At 43.3% G+C, this 18,662-nt stretch overlaps 1 protein-coding gene across 7 annotated transcripts in view; it reads left to right on the forward strand.

Moving 5' to 3' along the window:
• LOC137381396 (neural cell adhesion molecule 1-like) overlaps positions 1 to 18,662 on the forward strand; it is a 538,973-nt gene that overhangs the window by 471,611 nt on the left and 48,700 nt on the right. For all 7 annotated transcript variants that reach the window (XM_068053931.1, XM_068053932.1, XM_068053933.1 and 4 more), the window contains one exon: positions 13,169 to 13,349. In XM_068053931.1, the coding sequence (XP_067910032.1) occupies positions 13,169 to 13,349 (181 nt within the window). The remainder of the gene's footprint in view (positions 1 to 13,168; positions 13,350 to 18,662) is intronic.

The following is an 18,662-nucleotide window of genomic DNA, read 5'->3' on the forward strand; positions in this document are numbered from 1 at the left end:
ATTTAAATGAGCCCCCCCCCCCGCGTAATATCGCAGGGGCTCGGCGGCGGCACATCCGTGTCGGAAGGCCACCGATTTCAAAGCGCTCCGCCGCAGAGCACGGCACGTTAATAAAATTCAGTCCTATGTTTCTGTTTCAAATTCTACGTTGATTATCATGCGACCATCCCAATGACCAAGACCCAAGATACCTGTTCCAAATTGTCTTCCAGTGTCACACAACATGTGTTAAATCACTCATTGTGTGCAGAACAACTTTTTAATATGAGTCCTAATTTTGTGTTTTACTCATTTGAATCTGCTTCCTCTTGTTGTCTTCTCACAATTTAGTTGGAGGTGCTTTCTCCCCCCACCCCCCCCGCACCCCCTTCCCAGCTCCCCTTTCACACACCCCCTTCCCAGCTCCCCCCTCACACACCCCCTCCCTTCCTGCAACCCCTCCGCCTCTCACCCCGTTTCCCCCTTCCCTCTTCCTCCATGAAATCGCACAGTTTACTTGTTAGGGCCCCTGCTCAGGGATAGGAGCTAACAACCCCACTGCCTTGTGGGCATCTCTGGAGCAACCAAGGCTACGGGAGTAAACCCTAACACAAAATCCGGAGCAGAACACCTAAGGCGGTCATATGTCACCTTTGGAATGTTTCCGGCAGTTCCTGCAGCCATACCGGTGCCAAACGTCATGCTCTTCACTCCTTTGGACCCCACTAGGAAGGCTGAGAGGGGGATTTTGACGCTTGGGCAACTCACAACCTCCATACATCCGCCCAGACATGCGCCATGGAGAGGTCACTCCATAGTCGCTTCACAGCGACCGAAACAACACGGAAGGCAGCAGTTACGGGTTATAAGTCCAGCTCAGTTAGTGTAGAGATTGGGCACCACGGGTTGCCTTTGTCAGTGGGAGAGGTTATCGCAACTCACTGGACAGCAACCGCCCACCTCAAACTGGGCAGTCCATGGTCAGTAAGGTTCTGTCTCACCACAGTCCACCTGCTTCAACGGGTGCTTGGAGCTCAGGGTCATTGCCTGACAAGTGGACTGTAACACCGCACCAAACAGCACGACAGAAAATGGAAAGAAGGTACCAGCCCTTCGTTTTGCAAGCTGGAATGTCAGAACTATGTGTCCTGGCCTGTCGGAGGACCTTACACATATCAACGATTCTCAGAAGACTGCCATCAACAACGAGCTCAGTAGACTCAATGTGGACATTGCAGCACTGGGAGTGGATCTCTAAGGGAGCAAGACTATACCTTCTACTGGCAGGGTAGGGATCCTGAAGAACCAAGACAGCATGGAGTGTCTTCGCCATCAGAAACTCTTTGCTCAGCATGGTAGAGCCACCTTCAAATGGCTCGGAACGCATACTGTCCATCTGACTGCTCACCGCGTCTGGACCAGTACACTTACTCAGCATCTATGCTCCAACACTCTGCTCCGCACCTGAAGTTAAAGACCAGTTCTACGAGGAACTCCATAATAGCATTAGTAGCATTACCAATACCAAGCATTTGTTCCTGCTGGGGGACATAAATGCCAGGGTTGGGGCTGACTATGACTCATGGCCCCCCTGCCTTGGGCGCTATGGCATTGGAAGGATGAATGAGAATGGATAGAGACTGCTTGAATTGTGTACCTATCACAACCTCTGCATCACCAACTCGTTCTTTCATACTAAACCCTGTCACCAGGTTTCAAGGAGGCACCCAAGATCACGTCGTTGTCACCAGCTGTACCTCATGGTCACAAGGCGAGCCTCTATAAACAGTGTCCAAATCACACGCAGCTTCCTGAGTGCGGACTGCGATACCAACCACTCCCTGGTGTGCAGCAAGGTTAGACTCAAACCAAAGAAGCGGGCCGCCCGCACTTCAACACGAACAGAATTTCTTATCCACAGCTGTTACATAAGTTTCTAAATTCACTTGAAAAAGCCCTTCAAAACACTCCCACAGGGGATGCAGAGACCAAGTGGGCCCATATCAGAGACGCCATCTATGACTCAGCAATGACCACCTATGGCAAACATGAGAAGCAGAATGCAGACTGGTTTCAATCTCACTTTGATGAGCTGGAACCTGTCATAGCGGCTAAGCGCATTGTACTGTTGAATTACAAGAAAGCCCCCAGCGAGTTAACATCCGTTGCACTTAAAGTGGCTAGAAGCGCTGCACAAAGAACAGCCAGGCGCTGTGTAAATGACTACTGGCAACACCTATGCAGTCGTATTTAGCTGGCCTCCGACACCGGAAACATCAGAGGAATGTATGATGGCATGGATGAGCTGGACGTACAACCAACAAAATCGGAACTCGATGATGGTATTGATTCTTTAGCCAGTGGAAAATCCCCTGGAAAGGATGGCATTACCCCTGATATAATCAAGAGTGCCAAGCCTGCTATACTCTCAGCACTCCATGAACTGCTTTGCCTGTGCTGGGAGGAGGGAGCAGTATCACAGGACAATATCATCACCCTCTAGAAGAACAAGGGTGACTGTGGTGACTGTAACATCTACCCTGGAATCTCCCTGCTCAGCATAGTGGGGAAAGTCTTCACTCGAGTCGTTTTAAACAGACTCCAGAAGCTGGCTGAGCGTGTCTACCCTGAGGCACAGTGTGGCTTTCAAGCAGAGAGACCCAGCACTGACATGCTGTTGTCCCTTCGCCAGCTACAGGAGAAATGCCACGGACAACAGATGCCCCTCTACGTTGCTTTCATAGATCTCACCAAAGCCTTGGACCTCGTCAGCATACGTGGTCGCTTCAGACGACTAGCAAAAATCGGATGTCCACCAAAGCTACTAAGTATCATCACCTCATTCCATGACAATGTGAAAGGCACAATTCAGCATAGCATTGCCTCATCAGACCCCTTTTCTACCCTGAGTGGCGTGAAACAGGGCTTTGTTGTCGCACCTACCCTGTTTGGGATCATCATCTCCCTGCTGCTCTCACATGCGTTCAAGTCTTCAGAAGAAGGAATTTTCCTCCACACGAGATCAGATGGCAGGTTGTTCATCCTTGCCCATCTTAGAGCAAAGACCAAAGTACGGAAGGTCCTCATCAGGGAACTCCTCTTTGCTGACGATGCTGCATTAACATCCCACACAGAAGAGTGTCCGCAGAGACTCATCGACAGGATTGCGGCTGCCTGCAACGAATTTGGCCTAACCATCAGCCTCAAGAAAATGAACATCATGGGAAAGGATGTCAAAAATGCTCCATCCATCAATATCGGCAACCACGCTCTGGAAGTGGTTCAAGAGTTCACCTACCGAGGCTCAACTATCACCAGTAACCTGTCTCTCGTTGCAGAAATCAACAAGCGCATGGGAAAGGCTCCCACTGTCATGTCCAGACTGGCCAAGAGAGTGTGGGAAAATGGTGCACTGACACGGAACACAAAAGTCCGAGCGTATCAAGCCTGTGTCCTTAGTACCTTGCTCTACGGCAGTGAGGCCTGGACAAAGTATGTCAGCCAAGAGCGATGTCTCAATTCATTCCATCTTTGCTGCCTGCGGAGAATCCTTGGCATCAGGTGGCAGGACCGTATCTCCAACACGGAAGTCCTCGAGGCGGCCAACATCCCCAGCATATACACCCTACTGAGCCAGCAGCGCTTGAGATGGCTTGGCCATGTGAGCGGCATGGAAGATGGCAGGATCCCCAAGGACGCATTGTACAGAGTGCTCGTCACTGGTATCCGACCCACTGGCCGTCCATGTTTCCGCTTTAAAGACGTCTGCAAATGCGACATGAAGTCTTGTGACTTTGACCACATGTCGTGGGAGTCAGTTGCCAGTGATCGCCAGAGCTGGCGGACAGCTAAAGGCGGGGCTAAAGAGTGTCGAGTTGAAGCGACTTAGCAGTTGGCAGGAAAAAAGACAGAAGCGCAAGGAGAGAGTCAACTATGTAACAGCCCCGACAACCAATTTTATCTGCAGCATCTGTGGAAGACTCTGTCACTCTAGAATTGGCCTTTATAGACATTCCAGGCGCTGCTCCACAAACCACTGACCACCTCTAGGCACTTGCCCATTGTCTTTCGAGACAAGGAGGCCAAAGAAGAAGAAGAAGCTTTTCCAGTTGTACATTGTCCATAACATTTACTCTCTGATATACCCCTATAAGATCACATCTGATATGGAGGGAATCCACCCTGTATGATCTCTGGTGCATACATATTTTCTCCCTTTTGTCTGAGTTAGTAGACAGAAGGAATAAAAATAGTAGAGGACAAAAAACAAATAGACCAGTTATTACCTGGGGGGAAAAAAAACAGATGATGAAACAATGCTATCTTTGACAAAGAAAATTAAGGGAAAAGGAGTAGCTTTAAATACAAATGAAAACATATAAATAGGCAATAAATGCATGCAATTAGAGGCCATTATGCCTAAAGAAAACTGTAGATTTAATAGCACTAACTGAAACAGATTGGGAAGCGAAAATAAATCAGGTTATAATGTTTTTAGAAGAGACTGACAAGTAAGGGAGAGCAGGAGTGGCAGTATTGGTGAAGAAAGGAATACATGCTGTTGAAAGAACTGATGTACAGAAAAAACAAGTTCAGACAAATTAGAAAGCAAGGATTAAAAAATATATTATTACATTAATGGGTTTTAGTACATACCCCCTAATTGAAGCAGCGAAGTGGAAAGCACACAGGACTATGGCTTTTGTGGAGGATGAACAGCAGCACAAACTGGTTTGGTCAAATGATCTGTTACCACATTATAGTTCCAAAGTAATCTTCATTATGCTCTCAACAAATGTTCCTTTACCTATGTTACTTTCACCTCCAATTGAACTGCCAAATTTAACCATGCCTGTCACTGGTTAATACAATATCTAACACTGTATGAAGAACAATTTCTGGGCCCAGTACAACTGAAATGATCCTGCATGACATCCTGATATTTCCACTTCATGGCGATTTATGACTAATGTTCTCAGGACTTTATCTAATGCTTCTCCTGTTTACTGTCACAATGGCAGGATCGTTTGGTGATATCACATATTGGGCTGGATTTTATGCACCCGCAGTCGGGAGAGACGGTGGGCAAAATAATGGCAGCCCACATTGGCCCACGATAATGTGTCGGTTGGGCCAACCCCCCAATCAGTTGGAAGGGGCGGGCTCTCCGATGCCAGCCTGTGCGCAAGCAGTGATGCCATTTTGAAAGGGCAGCTAGCCCTGCCGGCTAGTTTACATTTTTCAAGTTATATCCCGCTCTTCCACTCCCAGCCCACCGCCCCCCCCACCACCACCACTGTACCGATCAAAAATCTGTCGCCCCTTTCCCACCCACCCAAAAACAATTGCATTCAATATTTGCCCTATTTCCCCCACCCCACCCCAAAACATTTGCCTTGAACACTTGACCTCTTCCACCCCCAAACTGAACAATGTGCAGAGGTCACCCCTTTCCACCATCCCCTACACTAGTACTGTAAATCTGACCCCGTTTCCCCCACCCCACCAGCACTAAAAGTTCTCTCCTTCCCCATCACTGCGGTGCCTGCTTTCCCTGGACAGGAAAGTGAAGGCGTGTGTGTGCCGGCCGCCACTCAGATGATTGCAGCCTGAAGATAAAATTAGAGTGAATTTTATTTAAATCTATTCATGTGCTTAATTTAAATAGTCAAAGCTGGGTCCCGCCATCCAGCAGCAGGGGGACCGCCACGGAACCTCGCCGCTGCCGGGAAGTTCAGGCCTGGCACTCCTGGCGTCGGACTCCGTGGCAGACCGCTACCGGAACGATATTCCGCCCCCCCTGCCACGGAGTCTGATGTCGGGAGCTCAGTAAAATCCCAGCCACTATGTCACAGGAAAATATAGGGCACGGTTTTGACCTGTTCAAAACCCAATCAATTGCACTGATTTAAATTTTAGATAGATTTAATAGCACTAATGTTATCGTTTGTTGAGTTGTCAGTTGCTGCATTCCACACAGTTTCACAGTACAATGAAGAATCAACGTGAATCTCCCAGAGGTGGTACAGAGAGGCTGAAACTGCAGTCTCCAATGACAGTAGCAGTCTTTGATGCTCCTTTGCAAAGCAGAATCTCAAGATGCTTGTCCTTTATCAGCTGTTGCAAAATGTGCACTGGTTCATCTTTGTTTGCCATCACCTTTGGCTCATGCTCTGTGTACCACCTAATGCACTCTTTCCCTGTGGCCGCCACCTCCCCTTCAAAATCCATCATGCTGGATGTACCTGAGCTGTTACTTTGCAGCGTTATACTGAAGGACAAAGCTTGCTGTGAGATGCAGTTCCTTGGACTCTAACTCAGATTCATCTGGCACCCCAAATGAAAGAGAATAGGGACAGCTGTTGCAATGCTGTCCTGATAACACCTCTTGAGATTTAGAATTCTGCTAAACGACTGACATGGAAATGCACTTCAGCTTATGCTTTGGTTCCCCTAAATGATTAGGATGAGAAAAAGGAGTTTGAGGAATTTGGAACAAACTGAGTTGAGACTAAACCTGCTGCTTCTGCACCCCTGCTTCCACTTCCTCTCAGCTTTTGAGTTCAAGGATTGCCAAGAGGAATGCCCATGTATCAGCATTCAACATTCACACCACACAAGTGCCAGGCAATGACCATCTCAAACAAGAGAGAATCTAATCATCTCCTTGACGTTCAATGGCTTTATCATCGCTGAATCCCCCACCATCAACATCCTGGGGGTTACCATTGACCAGAAACTTAACTGGACCAGCCATATAAGTGCTATGGCTACAAGAGCAGGTCAGAGGTTGGGAATTCTGTGGGTAGTAACTCGCCTCCTGGCTCCCCATTGCTTGTCTACCATCTACAAAGCACAAGTCAGGATTGTGAAGGAATACTCTCCTCTTGACTGGATGACTGCAGCTTCAACAACACTTCAAGAAGCTCAATGTCATAGAGGACAAAGTAGCCTGCTTGATTTACACCCCATCAACCACCTTCAACATTCACTCCTGCACAGTGGCAACAGTGTGGATGCATTGAAGCAACTCACCAAGCTTCCTTTGGTAGCACCATCCAAACCCACAACTTCTACCACCTAGAAGGATAAGGGCAGCAGACACATGGAAACACCACACCTGCGATTTCCCCGCCAAGCCACTCACCATCCTGGAAATATATCACCGTTCCTATCCTGTTGCTGGGTCAAAAACCTGGAACCCCCTTCCTAACAGCACATGGGTGTACCTACACCACATGGACTGCAGCAGTTCGAGAAGGTGGCTCACCACCACCACCTTCTCGAGGGCAGTTTGGGATGAGCAACAAATTCTGGCCTGCTAGCAATGTTCATATCCCATGAATGAATTATTAAAAAAAAGCTTAGTGGTGTGATTGCATAAGCATGCAATGTGCAGGTCAATAGATGGAGGAATATATCAGAGATACAGCAGTTGAGGAAAGGGGCATTTAGAGGAGAAAGGAGTTGTGAGCATTCAAAGCATTGTAAGACTGGTATAGATGCATACACATGCCATGCATTCTTAATACATAGCATTAATACAAGGTTATGGTGCAATCTCCTATTTTGGGTGCAACTTGTGGCCATAATTAACTTTTTGCACCTCTACAGCCAAGTCCACTGAATTGTGCATTTGGCCTTGATATGTGTTGCTACCTCCTGCCAGGCACCCTGAGTCGCTCATCTCCTTTTGCTTCGTGTCAGGGTAGGAAATGTGCTTGGAACGTAATAAAGCATAACATGAAATTTAAAAAGATATGAGCTTATCAGGGACTGTCAGCATGGATTTGTAAAAGGCAAATCATACTTGACTAATATTAATCAAATTATTTAAAGGAGATGTAGTACATAGGACAAAGATGTTGAAATGGAGTTGTTGCTTTTGAACATCCGAAAAATATTTCAAGTGCCACATAAAAGATATTTTGTAATGTCATGCAGACCCCCCGCCACCTGCCGAAAATGAGGCACATTAATTTTGTCATATGAGCATTGATTTGAAAACTGTTGCTGAAGTGAAGAGAGAGAACTTCCAGAAAGAACGTGGCGCAGTGGTTAGCACCGCAGTCTCACAGCTCCAGCAACCCGGGTTCGATTCTGGGTACTGCCCGTGCAGAGTTTGAAAGTTCTCCCTGTGACCGCGTGGGTTCCGCCGGGTGCTCCAGTTTCCTCCCACAGCCAAAGACTTGCAGGTTGATAGGTAAATTGGCCATTGTAAATTGCCCCTAGTATAGGTAGGTGGTAGGAGAATTGTGGGGATGTGGTAGGGGATATGGGATTACTGTAGGATTAGTATAAATGGGTGGTTGTTGGTCGGCACAGACGCGGTGGGCCGAAGGGCCTGTTTCAGTGCTGTATCTCTAAATAAATAAATAAAAAAGAAAGACGGGAAGGAACAAGAGAGAGAATATTCTGGAAGGAATGCAAAGAGAGAGAGTTGAAGCGGCTTGAGTTAACTAGGGGTTGACCGAGTAACCCCAGTGAATGTATGGCCAATATGGTACAAAATTTTTAAAACTAGCTCAACTAATCCCAAAATTCAATGAGGAAGATGTAGAAGATTTTTGTATCCTTTGAGAAACTGGCAAGGCAGCTAAAATGGCCAGCTGAGACCTGGCCTCTTTTATTACAAAGCAAACTAACCAGAAAAGCCATTGAGGTTTATTCCCTGTTGCCAGATGAGAGTTCATCAACTGACAAAAAATGCTATCCTCAGGGAATATGAATTAGTACCCGAAGCCTATTGCTAAAAGTTTAGAACCCTCAAGAAGCAAGCGAATCAAACTTATCTGGAGCAAGCAGCTAGCTTTTGACCAGTGGCTGAGGACTCTTAAAGTTCAGCTCAGCTATGAGAATCTCAGAAGTAATTCCGTTAGAGGAATTTAAACACATTCCCACTCTCAATGAAGGCCCACGTAGAGGAGCAGTGGGTTCGGAGAGCCCGACATGCAGCCGTTCTGGCTGATGTGTTTGCTTTAATTTATGTCTGTTTCCCAGGGGAGAATCTTTTGTAATCACCCCCACAAATCCGAAAACGACAAAAGGGGGGACGGTGATAGGAGCCCAAGCAGTCCTGGGAGAGAAGGAAAAGCAGGAGACACAGGGGGTCCTCCTCTCGCCAAAAAGCAAGTACTGTGAGCAAGTGTGAGACCCGGAGATCTGTGTGCTTCCATTGTAATAAAGCAGGTCATCTAAAAGCTGACTGCTGGAAATTAAAGGGAAAACCTGTAGGGTTAATCAGGGCACATCAGCTCAGTGAAGAAGGGACCCTGATGAAAAGCACATCAGAACAAGCTGTGGCTTTGACTGCAATAAGAGTGAGACCCAGGAAGCTCACGGCTGCAAGTGCAGGAAAATTCAGTAGGATTCCTGAAGGTTATCAGGGTTTTGTCTCTGAAGGGAAAGTAACCTCATACCCTTCAAGTGGGGCAAGCAAACCCATAGTAATTCTCAGGGATACAGGGGCCATTAGATCCCTTTTACTGGGAAAAGGCCTGATCTATCCCCCAGAGTGTGCAGTGAACACCAGAATGGTAGTGAATGATATTGGAGGGGCACTGTATGCCTTTACCTGTACACCGTGTGCACCTGGAGTGCGACCGAGGTGATGATGAATCTTCAAAAGACATTGGGCTGAATTTTACAGACCCCTGACCTCGGGGATCTTGGCTGGGGGTGGGGAGGGGGGTGGTGTGGAGAGCTGGAAAATGCCTCTGGGAGAGGCCCGCCATGGAACTCGACGCCGGGAAGGCCCGTCCCCATATTGCAGGCGGCAGCGAGGCCTCGTGGTGGCCTTCCCGCCACTTGGTGACGGGAGCCCAATTTAAATATGTAAAATAATGTAAATAAATTAATTAATTACTGTCACACTCGCGCCATCCATCCTGGAGCGATATTGGTGCCGGTGGCCGGCATTCCCGCGCCACGGGGATCCGAGGCAGAACACTGGTGGGGAGAGGAGAGCAGGTAAGTTTTTCAGTGTAGGGATGGGGGAAGTGGGGTCAAACCCATCTCATTGGAGATGGTGGGGAAGGGTTACGGTGCACAGTTTATGAACTTTGGGGGGGGGGGGTGCGGGTAAGGGTCAAGTGCACAAGGTAAGTATTTGGGGGGTGGGGGAAGAGAGCAAGGAATTAATTCTGTGGTAATTGGGGGGCTAGGAGAGGGTCAAGATCAATTAATTTAATTTTTTTAAAACAATCTCCCTTTAAATATTTAAATTGAAATGTAGAGCTTGAAGCCCTTCAAAATGGGCGTCGGCGCCTGCACAAAGGCAGCTGATGTCATTGCCGGGGTCAAACAGCCCGCCCCCTCCACGTCATCGGGGTGGGTGGTCCACCCTGGCTGTTTAAATGAGCCACTGCGCTGAATATCGCGATGGCTCCATGACGTGTGGTCATTGCTTACGTCTGCCGCCAATTACAGCGGCGGAGGTATAAATTTCAGCCCATTGGAGGGTAATGTCTGCATAGCATTTTAGAAATGAATGTGGAGTGCAGATTCACTAAAATAATACCAAGGATAAAAGGATGCAGTTATCCTGAGATATGTAGAAAAGTTGGTACTATGTACTCTGGTTAGTGTAGGGCAATTAGTGAAAAATCAGTTCATGGTCAGTCAATTGATACTAAAAGAGCATGCATTTATGATTAGTACCAGAAGCATAAATGGGTAGGTTGAAATTTTTTCATCATAACGGTTTTTAACCTATCAAATGCACACCCCACACTTCAAAAGAAATTTGCAAGCTCAGGGTTAGGAACAAAATGGAATTAGTGTAGTTCTCTGAAATGCAGTTCGTACAGGGACAGTGGGCTGAATGGTCTCCATCTGTGCTTAAATTACTATAATTCTATATGGAAAATACTTGTACTTTCCTATCAAAACTACAACTATAGAACCATAGAAAAATTACGGCACAGAAGGAAGCCATTCAGCCCATCGTGTCCGTGCCAGCCAACTAAACTAGCCACCAATCTAATCCCACCTTGCAGCACCTGGTCCATAGCCTTGCAGGTTACAGCATTTCAGCTGCAGGTCCAGGTACCTTTTAAATGAGTTGAGGGTTTCTGCCTCCACCACCAGTGAATTCCAGACACCCACCACCCTCTGGGTGAAAAGGTTTTTCCTCATGTCTCCTCTAATCGTTTACCAATCACCTTAAATCTGTGCCCCCTGGTAATTGACCTCTCTGCTAGGGGAAACGGGTCCTTCCTGTATACCCTATCCAGGCCCCTCATAATTTTGTACACCTCAATTAAGTCACCCCTCAGCCTCCTCTGTTCTAAGGAAAACAACCCTAGCCTATCCAATCTTTCCTCATAGCTGCAACTTTCAAGCCCTGGCAACATTCTTGTAAACCTCATCCGCACTCTCTCCAGAGCAATTGTATCCTTCCTGTAATGTGGTGACCAGAACTGTGTGCAATACTCCAGCAGTGGCCGTTCCAGCATTTTATACAGTTCCAGCATTACATCTCTGCTTCTGTATTCTATACCTCAGCCAATAAACGAAAGCATTCCATATGCCACCTTCACTCTATCTACCTGTCTTGCCATCTTCAGGGACCTATGGACATGCACTCCAAGGTCTCTCACTACTTCTACCCCTCTCAATATCCTCCCATTTATTGTGTATTCCCTCGCTTTGTTTGTCCTCCCCAAACGCATTACCTCACACTTCTCTGGATTGAATTCCGTTTGCCACTTTTCCGCCCACTCAGCAAAACCATTGATATCATTTTGGAGTCTACAGCTATCCTCTTCACTGTCAACTACATGGTCAATTTTTGTGTCATCAGCAAATTTCCCCATCATGCCTCCCACATTGAAGTCCAAATCATTAATATATACCACAAACAGCAACTTGTTGAAGCATAATATCCCAATTATTTTATCTTGTTAAGACATAATGCTAGACCAAGATCTCTTCCAGCACTTTAAAAGCTTATGTTACTATATCTGTTTATCTTTGTGTTAATTATCATAGAAATTTAGAGTAGTACAGCATAGGAGGAGGCTGCTCAATTCGCTGAGTCTGCTCTTTCAAAGAGTTAGTTCGACTCCCCCACTTTATCCCCATAACCCTGCAATTTTTTCTCGAAGTATTTGAATTTTATTCTAAGCAAGATTGTGTCAAAACCATTTGAACATTTGGCTTTGTATGATTATTAAGTGGATTTGTTAGTGGACCTATTTTGGCATACAAGCCATGGGTCCCATTCATCCTATTCACCAAAAATTGTATCTCAATTTTACAGTTGGAATTTAAGGTTTTATCCATCGTCTGCTTTTATTCCATTGTGTTTACAAAGATAGAAAGAAAACTTCACAACAGTTGAGACAAATGCATGTTTCTTATGGGAACAAAGCCCTGGATAAATGATCACTAAAAATTAGCAAAATTGGTAATTGAATGTATCTCATTCTGTTCTGTCGTAGAACATGGCCTACCATATAAAATCAGAAACAACAGTGGCATCCTAAGTTATCTGTAGGCCAACCAGGTGGTGTAATTTACATGCTTTCACCAAACATTATCATTCCTTAATTCATATCTGAATGATCCATCCTGCCCTAATTTGCGGTTCTTGAATCCTATCCGCAGTTACTGTATTTCTTTGTGATGGATCCTTTTTATGTGGAAGTTGAACAAATGAAGTATCTTATTTTGTCTAAAGGGTCTTATTCCTTTTAAAAAGTTCAACTTTCACACCCTAATCTCTACCCCTTTATTACCAAGCTTACCCCTTAATTTTATTTCTGGCCTGTATGCTTTGAGGAGCTGCTTTAGCTTGTTAGTGAGTTACATTGTTTTTATTGTTGAACCCAAGATCTCAATACCACTACTTCCATCCAAAATCTCAAGTAATGGAAAAGCCCAGAATACAGTGGAAAATCACCTGATCAATCAGTAGATGAATGATGGTGGAAGGTATCCTTGGGGTTCAAATCTGCAACATCTCCTTTTCTGGATATTGTTGCTAAATCTGTACAGCATTTATCTGTGCCTCCAAATCAGAAGTGTGAAGGTCAATCATTGGCAGACATTACATTTTCTGAAACTGATGAAAAATTGGCTAGGTCATATAGCAATGACATAGCTTTAACTTGTGTATATTTATCTACACAAATCAGTTAGGTTGAAGCTCTAGTATCTCTTTGTTCAAAAGTGGTTTACTTCACAGAAACATCACTCGGACTGGAAACCTGAGATGAGATTACCATCTGATAGTGAATATGTTATTCTCGCAAACCTGGAGTGGAACTCGGAGTACGAAGTTTATGTCATGGCTGAGAACCAGGAAGGCAAATCAGAGGCTGGTTCCATCTCCTTCCAGACCTCGGTAGAACCCACTGTCATTCCAGGTACAATTTACAGCTGCTTTCAAGTATTATTTGCATTAAATCTCGCAAAGACGCTGCATCCCCAAATCTAATCATGCTCGTAAAATTGAATACTGCATGATATGATATTCATCTGTCTGTGTGTCAGGTATATTCAAGTTAATTTCTTTATTTCATGGAAAAATTTGTACCAGCTTGTACTTTTCTACACATATTAAAAAATAAGTAAATAAAGCACTTCATTTTCAGATCATATTTTTGCACGTCCCGATTAGTTTACAGCCAGAAACTTTGGCTTGTAATGCAATTTCATGGGTGCAGCCATTAACACAATGTGAAATTGTAATCTTAGATTGAAACTGAGTGCAAGAACTGTGCAGTGAAGGGAAATTGCAGCAAACTGTAATACTCTTCGGTGCATTGACAATTAGGCTTTCTCTATCAGTTTATAATAATCCCACTTAGGATTTGTGCACCATCTAAATTTCAGAACCAAAAGTCCAGCCATCAGCAGTATAAAATTATACTAATTAAAGACCGATGCCTGAAGTCTGTACAGCAGTAAGACGGGTTTCTTAAATTCTGGGATTAACTACCATCTACCTGACTGGGAGCAGTAAAGGAACAGACTCCCCTGAGGTGGAGTGTGTCTAATCTCTACAGTAGCAACAGTAGGTTTTTTTATTTCATGGGATGTGGGCATCACTGGCAAGACCAGCATTTGTTGACCTTCCCTAATTGCCCTTGACAACTGAGTGATTTGCTCGGCCATTTCAGAGGGCAGTTGAGAGTCAACCACATTGTTGTGGGTCTGGAGTCACATGTAAGCCAGACCAGATAAAGACAGCAGATTTCCTTCCCGAGAGGACTGAACCAGATGGGTTTTTGCAACAATTGATAGTTTCATGGCACCATTACTGAGACTAGCCTTTAATTCCAGATTTTTAAAATTAATTAATTGACTTTAAATTCCACCACCTGCTGTGGTGGGATTTGAACTCATGTCCTCGGGCATTTGGCCTCTGGATCACTATGCCACTGTCTGCCCACCAAGTTATGGCAGCTTGCACTATTATTGCAAGCAGTACTATCAAAATAATGAATTGAGGACAAAGAAAATCCACAGAGATGTTGTAAGATTGTCTTGATTTAAAAACTTGCATGATCAAGATTTTTTGACAACTCTTGATTTGCGGAGCATACTGTTCTTGTTTTCTAAATTGCCATCAGTGTTAAAAATTTAATTGCAGTGACATTCCAAATTTTAAATGATGCAGTTTTCCTAATCTCACTGAACTGTAGTTTGCTGATGGTCATTGGATCAGTGGAGTCTCACTGATATGAAGTCTCTGCTGTGCTCTGCATGGCAAATTTTATATTCTCAACAGTCCTCATAGTGGTTACTGATTTCTGATGCCACCTAAGGGTATTAATGTTACTTCAGTGGTGATATTTACCAAGTCACCAGAGCTGTATCCAGCTGAAATAAATATTCTGATGTGTTCTGTTTTGGAATAAGAAATGTTAGTTTACATCTCATGCTTCAGTTAGTTTGCTGAGGCACCCAGTTTCAATGTAAAACCTGTTGGAATGTTTATTTTTGCAAGTAGCAAATGCTAAGATTGCAGTTTTGACACACGTTATTGGCTGCTGTCCCAGTCCCTTGGATTGCTTGCTATTGGTTCTTGTATATCTGTCCAGCAATACTGGTTATCTGTGAATCAGATCACAGGATTTTCATTGACAGAATTAGACCAAAGATAATTTTATTATTATTTTTGAAGTTTACAGTGTGCCTGGATGATCTGAGTGAATGCCAGATTTCCTTAAAATATAAAGGACAATATTTTCCTCTGCATCTAAAATTTAACAAACAAGGTGATTTAAATAAACGAGAGCAAGGCAATATGGTAACAGTCTGTTCTTGTGCTTTTATTGCTGCTATAATTTTGCTGCAATGGAAAAATGTTAGAAAATTAGCAGCAAAAATAGTTGTAAAAGATCAACAATACAAAATTATTTTAGAATTAGTAGATAGAGCTGTGAGTTAGTTCTATAACGATATAGATATATTTGTATTAGACCAAAATGCAAAGAATCCATGTTGAAATAAATAACTTTGAAAACGAATTAAATATTTGAATAAAAAGTATTTTTCCCAAAGAGAAAATTTAAGCAGCTCTGTTATAACATGTCATTGATGTGTGGATATATTTTACTAGCTGTGTAGCTCTCATTTCAAGTTTCAATAGAATGTGATAAATGCAATATGTAACTAGTGATAGCATAAAAATGATTAACATAATATATATATAGGAGCGGCACAGTGGTTAGCGCTGCAGCCTCACAGCTCCAGCGACCCGGGTTCAGTTCTGGGCACTACCTGTGCGGAGTTTGCAAGTTCTCCCTGTGACCATGTGGGTTTCAGCTGAGTGTTCCGGTTTCCTCCCACAGCCAAAGACTTACAGGTTGATAGGTAAATTGGCCATTGTAAATTGCCCTTAGTATAGGTAGATGGTAGGAGAATTGTGGGGATGTGGTAGGGAATATGGGATTAATGTAGGATTAGTATAAATGGGTGGTTGATGGTCAGCACAGACTCAGTGGGCCAAAGGGCCTGTTTCAGTGCTGTATCTGTCTATGACTCTATATATCTGAAAACCACAATATGCCATGCAGTGATTGCCTTTTGACATACAGCTGGTTTCAGTGGCAATATGCCAGATCTCTGATGTCATAGGTCGAGTATCCTATGAAATATCCATCAAGGATATAATAGAAACTTTGCAAAAAAAAAAGCAATTCCATAAAGTTTGAGTATCTCATTTCATAGGGTTGTTCACACCATGTAACATAATGGAAGCTTCCCAGCAGTATTTGTAATCGATTAATAGTACTCAGTTAATTTCTGTTTGCTAAATGATGACTACTATGCAAAAATGTGGCCTTCCATTGGTTTCAGGCCCAATGTCCCTGGAACATTATACAGTTGCATTCTGGTTGGCTGGTTTTCTTGCATTCTTGGAAGCAGATTAAATAATAAATTTCAATGGGGAATTGGATAATACTTGATGTGGAAATATTTGCGGGGCTATCGGGAAAGAGGAGGGTAATGGGATTAATTGGTAGCTCTTTCGGTGAGCTGGCACAAGCATAATGGGCTGAATGGCCTTCTGCGCTGTGTTATTATAATTCTATGTTGATTATTTGCAGCAAAATACCTTTCCATTTTGATTTAGGTCCATTATGTTGTTGAAATAATAGCAATTAACACTTAATTTGCAATAAGAGGAAAATATGGTCCTAAATGTATAGATATATGCTTATTCAGGCAAAAGTAATGCTTTTCACTAATAACTATTCATTTTGAAATGTCACACATACTATTGCATAATTCTTGCAAAGTAAAGCTTCCTTATTTCTTTGATAATATCAATGAAAGCACTGTACTGACTCACTTCATTAATGGCACAAGAACTGATTAATTGGACTTTTAAATATTTAAAATGTTCTGTAGATGTATTCTTGCGTTTAGTAGTTGATGAATTAACACATGAATGTTTTATGGGGATGCAGCAGAGAGTGCTGCAGTTTGCATGACAAGGCTGAAAATGTTAACTGGCCTATCATTAAGGCAGTTACTTACACCAACAGCTTGGAGCATGGGCGAGTGAACTGCTTTTCCATGCAATAGTTGCAAGTCATTTAAGTGAATGCAGCTAACATATGGCAGTAAAATAAAACATAGCATTAATTTCAAATCCTTTCTTACCAGCCTTATTCCAGCTTCATGTTTGTCTTTCATTGAAACTACTTACTGCTTTTTTTTTTGCTCTCTTCTGTACTCGCAACCCTTTGGGTGATCATTTCCATTCTCCCAGCTCAGTTTTGTGCCCTTTAACCCTGTAACCATGAAATACGATCTTTGACCAGTGTGCTATTCATACTCTGCTTACAATTAAGCATATTTACTCTTTTATGTTGCGCAGATATTTCTCTAATCTGTTTTATTTCAATTTAACATTTACACTTTATTTACCTTAAATTCTTAATTTAGTTTTGTATTTATGATCTTTTTTTTTCTCTCTCTCTTATCCCACCCCTTTTTTCCTCCCTCCCTTTCTTCCACCTGTCTGTCTACATATGCATATGTTTCCATTACCCTATGCTTTCTATGAACACTGAATAATTGGATTGGCCATTTTGTTTCACAACCCTTTGCTGCCCTTGGATGGAAATACTTTGGCTACAACAGCAACTTTGGGTGGTTCATCAGTATCATACACACTCTTCTCATTACTCTTCTCTGCAATTCTAGTTGCTTTGCTGTCTTAGACCCTCAATAAAGACATGCTGTTTTCTCCCCAGATGGTTCAACACATCATGTTATGCCTTTGCAGTTGCATCAGATGTATTTGAGCATTACTCATAAACAGAATTGTACCATTTTTGTTCAAAACAAATGAGCTGTTTAAGCAACATTTCAATTTAAAATCCATTCTCCTTCCTATAGTTTTTTGTGCATGTACATTTAGTTTTCATTTTATTGAAGCTAAGATTGTCTGCCTATTTCTACATTCTCTTTAGAAGACTATTTCTGTTGACCTGTAGTTGCCTTGGTTTGTGAGAATCTGTCCCTTCCTACCTCCCTATCCCTTGATTCTATAGTTAGGCATTTCTTCAAATTTCGATCACCTGCCTTTTCCTCTTTCATCCAACAAATCATTACAGGCCTGGCAGCCTGATGAATGGAACAATGGCTCGAAGGAATTAGCAACTGTATGTGTGTGAACTGAAGTAAAACCGTGGTATAAATATTGTATATTGTATATCTGGAACAGCTACAAAAGAATTTCATACAAGTTATTGTCAATTTAAAGTTTAATTGAAGAAAAATTAAAATGTAATTTTTGATTTAAGAAACTAGTTCCAAAAATGATACCTAGGTTTTTTTGCTGTATTTTGTCAATTGGTATTTTAGTGGTATGCAAGCACATGCAAAGAAAGCTAATCTCAAGCACACAGCTTGGTTAAATATGCTTAATTTTGTACAGCTATGCAAGCATGCACCATACCTATACAGGAGACTCCTGAAAGTGTGTGTAGGTCGTGGCTCTAGATATTTTTTCCAGTGCTTTCTCTAAGCCATTTGTAAGCAAATTAATGTAGATTCATAAGGTCTAACTGCAGTATGGTAGAGTTGCCTTAAGGATAGAGATTCTAACTTGATCGTTCTTAACAGATGTAAAAAATGTGCCATAGATAACTAAAATATGGAGACATATTGTTACAATTTCCTCGAGACACACAATTGACTAAATTCTATTTCCTTAT

This window comes from Heterodontus francisci, chromosome 22 (genome assembly GCF_036365525.1).
Source record: "Heterodontus francisci isolate sHetFra1 chromosome 22, sHetFra1.hap1, whole genome shotgun sequence".
Lineage (NCBI taxonomy): Eukaryota > Metazoa > Chordata > Chondrichthyes > Heterodontiformes > Heterodontidae > Heterodontus > Heterodontus francisci.